Source organism: Anguilla anguilla, chromosome 2 (assembly GCF_013347855.1).
Source record: "Anguilla anguilla isolate fAngAng1 chromosome 2, fAngAng1.pri, whole genome shotgun sequence".
Lineage (NCBI taxonomy): Eukaryota > Metazoa > Chordata > Actinopteri > Anguilliformes > Anguillidae > Anguilla > Anguilla anguilla.
In genome coordinates, this window is record NC_049202.1 from 58,380,452 (window position 1) to 58,389,322 (window position 8,871).

The window sequence follows — 8,871 nt, forward strand, 5'->3', positions numbered from 1 at the left end:
ACATGGCACGCATTACACATACTGCACATTTACACCACATGGCACGCATTACACATACTGCACATTTACACCACATGGCACGCATTACAGATACTGCCCATTACAGCCTTAATCACACATTACAGATACTGCCCATTACAGCCTTAATCACACATTACCAATACTGCCCATTACAGCATTAATCACACATTACAGATACTGCCCATTACAGCATTAATCACACATTACAGATACTGCCCATTACAGCCTTAATCACACATTACCAATACTGCCCATTACAGCATTAATCACACATTACAGATACTGCCCATTACAGCATTAATCACACATTACAGATACTGCCCATTACAGCATTAATCACATAATACAGATACTGCCCATTACAGCATTAATCACATAATACAGATACTGCCCATTACAACATTAACCACATAATACAGATACTGCCCATTACAACATTAACCACATAATACAGATACTGCCCATTACAGCATTAATCACACATTACAGATACTGCCCATTACAGCCTTAATCACACATTACCAATACTGCCCATTAAGGCATTAACCACACACTGCAGTCACTGCCTTCATTGAGGTATAGGTTACAAAGGATGCTACTTTTCTCCTGAAAGACTGAGGTGATGTGCATAGAAGGTTTTTAGCGGGCGTTGTTGGAAGCTGCTTTTGTTGTACTGAGGAGAAAGAGCTGCAGTCTGCTATTAGTGAGACATGGTCTACAACACATTACAAAAAGAAAAAAAAACACCAATATGAAAAGGGGTGCTGAAAGGAGGAGAGGTGGCTATTTTTAAGAATCGGCCTGAACCATGCTCCTTAGCCGCCAGTGTTGACAACAGGGTAATGGAAAACACAGTGCTTTAAAAATCCATACTTTTCCACTTATTCATTGCCCAGACTGTTGATTCAAAGTGTGAATGGCTCCAGACTGGGTAAAAATATTAAGCTTTCTGTGATCTCAGCAGACAGAGTAATTTACACTCCATACTGACTTAAGGGCACTGTATCCTGCCTACACTGTGTGTGTGTATGTGTGTGTGTGTGTGTGTGCGCACGCGCGCATGTGTGTGTGTGCCCATGTGTGTGTTTGTTCTCTCTTTGCAGCTGTGATGCTGGTGTGTTTTTTTTTTTTGGGGGGGGGGGGGGGGGCTTCTGCTCTGATCTTGTGACAATCCATTCCTCAGGTTTAAAGTGGTTTAAAACTCTTTGGACTTCCTGTCTCAGCCACACATAGGCATAAAGATAGCAGTACAGTGCTGCTCACATACTTCCTGTTTAGTGTCCTGTACTCACATACGTCCTGTTTCACTCACACATGTGTAAAGATAACAGTGAAGTGCTACTCACATACTGTACTTCCTGTTTAATGTCCTACACTCGCATTCTTCCTGTTTCACTCACACAGACGTATGGATAGCAGTACAGTGCTGCTCATATACTTCCTGTTTCACTCACACATATTGAAAGAGAGCAGTGCAGTACTCATTGAGCATACATAGGGACTGGAGAGGGTAGGAGTGGTCAGTCAGTGCAGCCAAGGAAGTATAGGGAAACGGCCTCTACTGCGCATGTTCATAAACTGTAGAAGGCAAAAGAGCTTGCTGCCCATTGAATTCAATGTAGAAGTCCAAGGCGATTTAACAACCAAAGAAAACCTAATTGGTCCATTTTTTGTGATCATAAATTTCATTATGTGCAGGAGTTTCTGAAACAATGGTTGTTTTGGCCCAGAAGTCTTGGGAAAATATGTTTTTAAATGTCCATATTTTATTACATAATGCATATTTTTCAATCTGCTTTTCATATGTAAGGTAACAATCGTTAATTGGGTTTCAAAATACCATTGGGGAAGTTTTATTTTGCCTTCAAAAGGCTGATATTCCCCATTCATTTTAACGGGGAGCTCAATGTTTTGTGCTCAACAACTAAGACGTGCAGTACCAGCTTACTTCCGGGGCTTCACCACATAGGTTGGCTGAGGGCGTGCTTTCCTGTCTAGTTATATATGCATGTCTATGGCTGTGCTGCTCACTTACTTCCTGTTTAATGTCCCGTACTCACATACTTCCTGTTCACTGACACAGGTTGAAAGATAGCAGTGCAGTGTTGCTCACGTACTTCCTGTTTAGTGTCCTGTACTCGCATACTTCCTGTTTCACTCACACAGGTTGAAAGCGCTGACTGTTTCGCACAAAGGCCTTTAAAAGATAACTGTAACTGCCCAACCAGTCTTAACCAGACTGGTGCAGCTGTCCCCTCTACCTTCTCCACCTCTCCTCTCCTCTCCTCCTCTCCTCTAAACACAGCTCTCTCTCTTTCTAACTTGCTTGTGTTTGGACTGCAGCGGATGCCCATTTTTCCCCATTAGCTCAGTGCCCACGCACCAGTACACACGCAAATAACAAGAGGGCTCACAGCAGCTGCTCACGACGAAGCCGCTAATTATGCTGGTTTCATAAAAACACAACGAACACAGCACCCCTTCCCGCCCAGTCCACACACAGACACACACACATGCGCGTGTGCGCACACATGCACAAAAACACATGCACAAATACTCAGTCATCTGCACACAGTATCACGCATGCACATAAACACATGCACACACGCACTACGTGCAAACACGCACATACACGCACGCGCGCACACACGCACATACACAAATAGTCAAATATCTGCACACTTCAAACATGAATACTCAATTACCTGCAAGCATTATCTCTCTCTCTCTCTCTCTCTCTCTCTGACACATACGCACACACACACTCACATATGCACACAAGCACACAGACACCACATTCAAACACAAATACTCAATTACCAGCACACATTATCTCTCTCTCTCCCCCTCTCTCCCCCTCTCTCTCTCTCTCTCTCTCTCTCTCTCTCTCTATCTCTCTCATTCTCTCTCTCTCTCTCACACACACAGACACACACACACACACGCAGTCCACAGGTGCAAGCATCCAAGCTATGAGTGGGGAACCATGGCGACAGCAAACACCAGCTCCAAACCCTATATGTGCGAAATGGATTTGAAACCACTGTGCAGGACCCGCTGTACACCAGGAAACAGAGCAGTGATCTCTAACTCCAGGCCTGGAGGGCCACAGCATCTGCAGTGTTAACTCCAGTCCTGGAGGGCCGCAGTGTCTGTGGGTTTAACTCCAGTCCTGGAAGGCCACAGCATCTGCAGGTTTAACTCCACTTCTGGAGGCCCGCAGTGTCTATAGGATTAACTCCAGTACCGGAGGGCCACAGTGTCTGCAGGTTTAACTCCAGTCCTGGAGGGCCACAGTGTCTGCAGGTTTAACTCCAGTCCTGGAGGGACGCAGTGTCTGTGGGCTTAACTCCAGTACTGGAGGGCCACAGCATCTGCAGGTTTAACTCCAATCCTGGAGGGCCGCAGTGTCTGCAGGTTTAACTCCAGTCCTGGACGGCCGCAGTGTCTGCAGGTTTAACTCCAGTCCTGAGGGCCACAGAGTCTGCAGGTTTAACTCCAGTCCTGAGGGCCATAGTGTCTGCAGGTTTAACTCCACTCCTGGAGGCCCGCAGTGTCTATAGGATTAACTCCAGTACCGGAGGGCCACAGTGTCTGCAGGTTTAACTCCAGTCCTGGAGGGCCACAGTGTCTGCAGGTTTAACTCCAGTCCTGGAGGGCCACAGTGTCTGCAGGTTTAACTCCAGTCCTGGAGGGCCGCAGTGTCTGCAGGTTTAACTTCAGTCCTGAGGGCCACAGTGTCTGCAGGTTTAACTCCAGTCCTGGAGGGGCACAGTGTCTGCAGGCTTTTGTGTACCTTTCCTTTCAGCCAGCAGGCAAATTAGGCCCAGAGGAAAAGGGGTGAGGTGTGAGTGTTTCTCAGAGCCCGCAGAGTTTCGGGGTCTTTCCTTTTCAGCTTAAAATAAGCAACCGATTTAGACACAAAAAACCAGGTGAGGTGAGTTACCTGCGCAGTCAAACCCTTCAACTGATTAATTATATTCTGAGCACCAATGAAAACCAGCAGACCTGAAGCCCGTCAGGACAAGGGTTGAGATCTACTGCTGTAGCCAATCAGGGCCCTGATTCACGATGCAGGATTATTGAGTTGGCTAGATAACTGCAAAACCCGGAGCCCTCCCTAATCTGAAACACATCAACACACCTCATTCAACAGCTAGAGATCACATTGAGCTGCTAATTAGTAGTCAGGTGTGCCAAAATATGAGCTGAAATGAAAACCTACAGGACGGTAGATCTCCAGGAACAGGGATGAGCAGCCCTGTAACAAGCGCTGGTTACACGAAATTGGCACACACGCACTCACATACACTCACACGCACACACGTACATACACACACACACACACACACACGCACACACGTACATACACACACACACGCACACACGTACATACACACACACACGCACACACGTACACACACACACACACACACACACACACACACGCACACACACACACACACACACACACACACACACACACACACACAAAAGACTGGTCTCGCGGCCGGTTTGATAGCCCCTTGGAACACTAGCCCCTTTGGCGGTGCTAGGTGACCAAGCGCATGCCAGGGCCTGCCGGTTTTCCACAGATACTCAGGAGCTCCGGCTGCCCTTTTAGGTGTTGCACATCTCAACTGTGCCAAAACTAGGGGTGCAACTAACACAACACGATAGTGATACTCTGACCGATACAAAGCATTACATTATATTACTGCCATTTGGTTATTTTACCTTATCCAGAGTGACTTACACAACTTACATAGCATTTACATTGCACCCATTCATACAGTATACAGAAGCAATTTAGAATGATATGATACAGTTAATAACGATCAATCACGATATGATGCGATTAACTGCGATTTGACGACAGATTCCCCTCACCACACCCCATCAACACTCAAGAGATCAATGAAAGCTCCATTTCACAGCTCAACATTCACACAGTAAAAGTCTATCCATCACGTCATTAAACACTCACGAAATTAATTTAAAAGCAACAAGAATTTTTAGGCCCTTCTAATCCCCTTGGTACTCATTGGTCTATTTGGGGTAAAGGGGGCATGGCCAAGGTCAAGGGCAGGGCTATTCCAGGTAGGTGAGTCATTAAATTGCGGAATTAAGAGCCACTGCATTAGAGGACTCCAGTTCCCATGAACTCCAGAAATCTGCATATCATTAGGGGACCAAGCACCTCTGGTGTGACGCACACTGTTGTATTGCTTGGTTTTATTATTATTGTTATTATTATCAACTCTAACAGTTATTATCATTATTATTATTATTATTATTATTAGTAGTAGTAGTAGTAGTAGTGTCATTATATGTATTATTATTGTTTTTTGGTTGTTGCTGCTATTATTATTATCATTATCATTATTATTATTATTATTATTATTGACACAGATGACACAGAAGGTAGAGGCATCACTGTGAAAAGACCTCACATTGGGCCCCACCACCCCAGAAAACCTTGTGTTCTAATATTTTTTGAGGGCCCCTGTCAGTCAGGAATCATCTTAACTCCCCACCCCTCACAGCACCCCTGGTTGTGGCGCCTGGCATCTTAAGTCATATCTGCCAAACTGTATTTGAACACGGCTCTGGGGTAAAAACCTATACCACACAAGTTCTGCAAGACTGTGGCTTGATTTTAAGAAGAAGAAAAAAAATAAAATAAATAAATATAGCTGCCTTAGCCTGCTAATAAAAGAGCAGAGAGCCAGAGCACAGCTGAAAAACCCAGCCTGCCTGGAAGAGACACCTGCCCTCACTACAGCCCGCGTGCATCTCTGCCAAAACAGTGCGCGCGAGAGAGAGAGAGAGAGAGAGAGAGAGCACGAGTCGAGAAGGCCTGTGTGTGCTTCCATCCATGCTGGGAGTATCCACAAACCAACCAACTTGACAAACAGGCAACGAAAGTTTTAAGTGCACGGGCGTCTCCTCGAGAGAGTAAATTTTTAATACACGCCACGCCAGAGATGCGTGTGCTACAAACACTCGCTGCAACTGGTTGTTTGAGTTCACGGGCAGAAACGGAATTCATTAATCCTTCATGCTTCCCGCGTTACGTTCAGAGATGGGTTTGCGACATCTCGCATAAATATTTCACTTGGCAGCACTTACGACAAATTGTCCCTCAAGGCCAATTACGGACGAAGACGTGTGATGAGAGGAGAAACAGAGAACGTGACAGAGACCGCTACTCGGTGGAGGCAATGAATAATTGAAAGGACTATGTGCGATTTCTCCAAATGGGGGGAGGGGGGTCACTCATGCTAAATGGAATGGTTTCCTGCCACATGAAACATGTTTTAAGAATTTCCACACAGGTCAGGTTAGAAGTGGAATATGATTCCTTTCTTTGTTGAAAAAAGGCCAGAGCCCAGCGGAGTACAACCTCAAAACTGTGCCTCCAGCTTGTTTTTTTTTTATTTTTTTTTTTTAGCTCTAGCAGCACTCTTTAACTGCATCAAATGCTTGTTTTAGCCGTAACACGTGCGCTCAGTATGTTTCATACACGCGCTGCCAGCTTGGCCCCTTGCCGAAATCAACAATAGGCTACAGTACAGTGTAGCTAATACTACAGTAGCTACACTGCAAGAGGTCGAGGACATGCTTGTTTACCTCTGCTCCATATTTCCGCTAAAGCCTCGAGGAGGTTGTCCTTGCTTTCCCTTTTAACTTTCTCTCCCACGAGCGCCGGAGCGGCTGCATGCCTGCTGAATCCCCGCTCTCTGATCGCGCTCGTCACGGAGTGATCAAATCTGCATGTTTAGGCAATCGCTCTCTCGCGAGCAGGACAGCATTGGCACACATATTACGAGTCAGGTCGCGACTCCCGAGCGCAATTACACGTTCACACAAGATACAATGCAGCCTATAATTTCTTAACCCGTAGTCTACTGCAGAGTAGTTAGAACGTTAGCATTGACAAACCCCAGAAGAGCGCCATCATATTGTGTTTTCTACTCCTCTGATAGACAGCGACTGTTGTCACGCAATCCGCGTGGGTCTCCTTGCGATTTTCCGCGGTCTCAGCATTGTAATAACGGAGTGTGCAAGCCTTACCTCAAAGGGGACGACAGCTAACATTAGCAGGAGGAAGATGGCACTAAAAAGATGCATTCTTCTAAATGACAGCACTTTAGCCTGTCCCGGCGCCTCTTTGGATCTTCCGTCAGTAAAACCCTGTAAAGAGAGGGTTTTCTTAAATCAAATTTTCCGGTCCCGCAGCCGCAGATCCGAGTGGGATTCTATGAAGTCTCTGCCGGATGTGCACGACGAACGACATAACCCAACGGTCTACTACAATAATTCCATTTACAGCCGCTGCCTACTGTGACTATGTCTCGGTGCGCCGATAGGCTACATGTGCTCTGAATGTCCACCGTAGCGTAGGCTGCCAAGAGGCGCGGAGCCAAGAGGGTCTTCACTCGAAGAGTGTTATCTGGGGAAATTTAAGATTATTCCAAGAAACCGTAGGTTGACACAGAGGACCCACCGCCAGAGGTGGGATTTAAACGATAGATGAAAGGAGAAAAGGGAGGGGGCGGGGGAGGGACAATCGCAGAGGTTGGAAGGTGATCATGCACGTCTCGGTGGTGCACTTGCCCGTTGCCGGCGCTAGGGGCAGCACATACACTAGGCGACTCAAGCAGAACAGAAGCTCTCTCTCTCTCTCTCTCTCTCTCTCTCTCTCTCTCTCTCTCTCTCTCTCTCTCTCTCTCTCTCTCTCTCTCTCTCTCTCTCTCTCTCTCTCTCTGTGAGTGTGGTGGAGCATTGTAATCACACAGTGCTTGCTGTGCCCTGTCTTTGGTTTGTAGGGAAAACCTGATTACCATGAGACGTGAGAGATTGATTGTCAGAATGATGGCGAGATTTTTCCGCTCGTTCATTTCCTACGCTTACTTGAACAGTTCATTATTATTATTATTATTATTATTATTATTATTATCATCAATGTAAGATATGCCACTGGACATTTTCATTTAAATTATGATTAAAAATAATGTGAGTGTAATCTGAGATTTTATTTTTCTTCCATAATTTTCTGACTTATTATGCTAAATGAATTCAAATGACCATGGTTTCACCAATTACACATGAAGATTAAGTTGTCATGAGAAGGAGCTAAGAGGTAGCAGAATACAATATCTATTGTTTTTTGTTTAAAAAAAAAAAAACAAGAATAAAAGAATCATAAATCCTGGTGAATGTTGAACATAATGGCTACAACAACAACAACAACAACAACAACAACAACAACAACAATAATAATAATAATAATAATAATAATAATAATAATAATAATGTTTACTGTTACATTGAAATACACATATCATTCACAACTCTGATGGAACCAACAGATGCAGAAGCATATTTAACTTGCTGAGGTAAAGACCAAGGTCACCAGCCCAGAGACCCAGCCGCACCCTGCTTCAAGCTTCGGGGGATGATGTCAGCCATTTTAACAGACGTTCCCACTCGCCGACTGTTCAGAATTCCAGCCCTTCACGCCTCAACTGCTACGAAGCCGCAGACAGCACTGCCCCCAAAAGTCGCAGAACATCTTCAGCACCATGGACAGCGCCGACACAACTCACAGCGTGTGCTTCAGCGCTACAGACAGCAATGGCCAACCCAACAGGACGTCTTCTAACCCAGGGCCAGCACTGGCATCGCACAGATATATCTCAGCACAGACATATCTCTTGTGTAAATATGGCAGCAGCACAGACATATCTCAGCACATAATTATCTCACGTGACATGGCAGCAGGTCCTCTGAATATGGTTGCGCTGTGTAACTTTATCATGGCTCTGTATAAAAGTCAACCTCCGA

At 45.5% G+C, this 8,871-nt stretch overlaps 1 protein-coding gene across 1 annotated transcript in view; it reads right to left on the reverse strand.

Moving 5' to 3' along the window:
* LOC118221706 (noelin-2-like) overlaps positions 1-7,574 on the reverse strand; it is a 95,230-nt gene extending 87,656 nt beyond the window's left edge. Inside the window, exon 1 of the mRNA XM_035407008.1 lies at positions 7,099-7,574. Coding sequence (XP_035262899.1) covers positions 7,099-7,155 — 57 coding nt within the window. The 5' untranslated portion in view covers positions 7,156-7,574. The remainder of the gene's footprint in view (positions 1-7,098) is intronic.
* Positions 7,575-8,871: the final 1,297 nt, after the last annotated feature.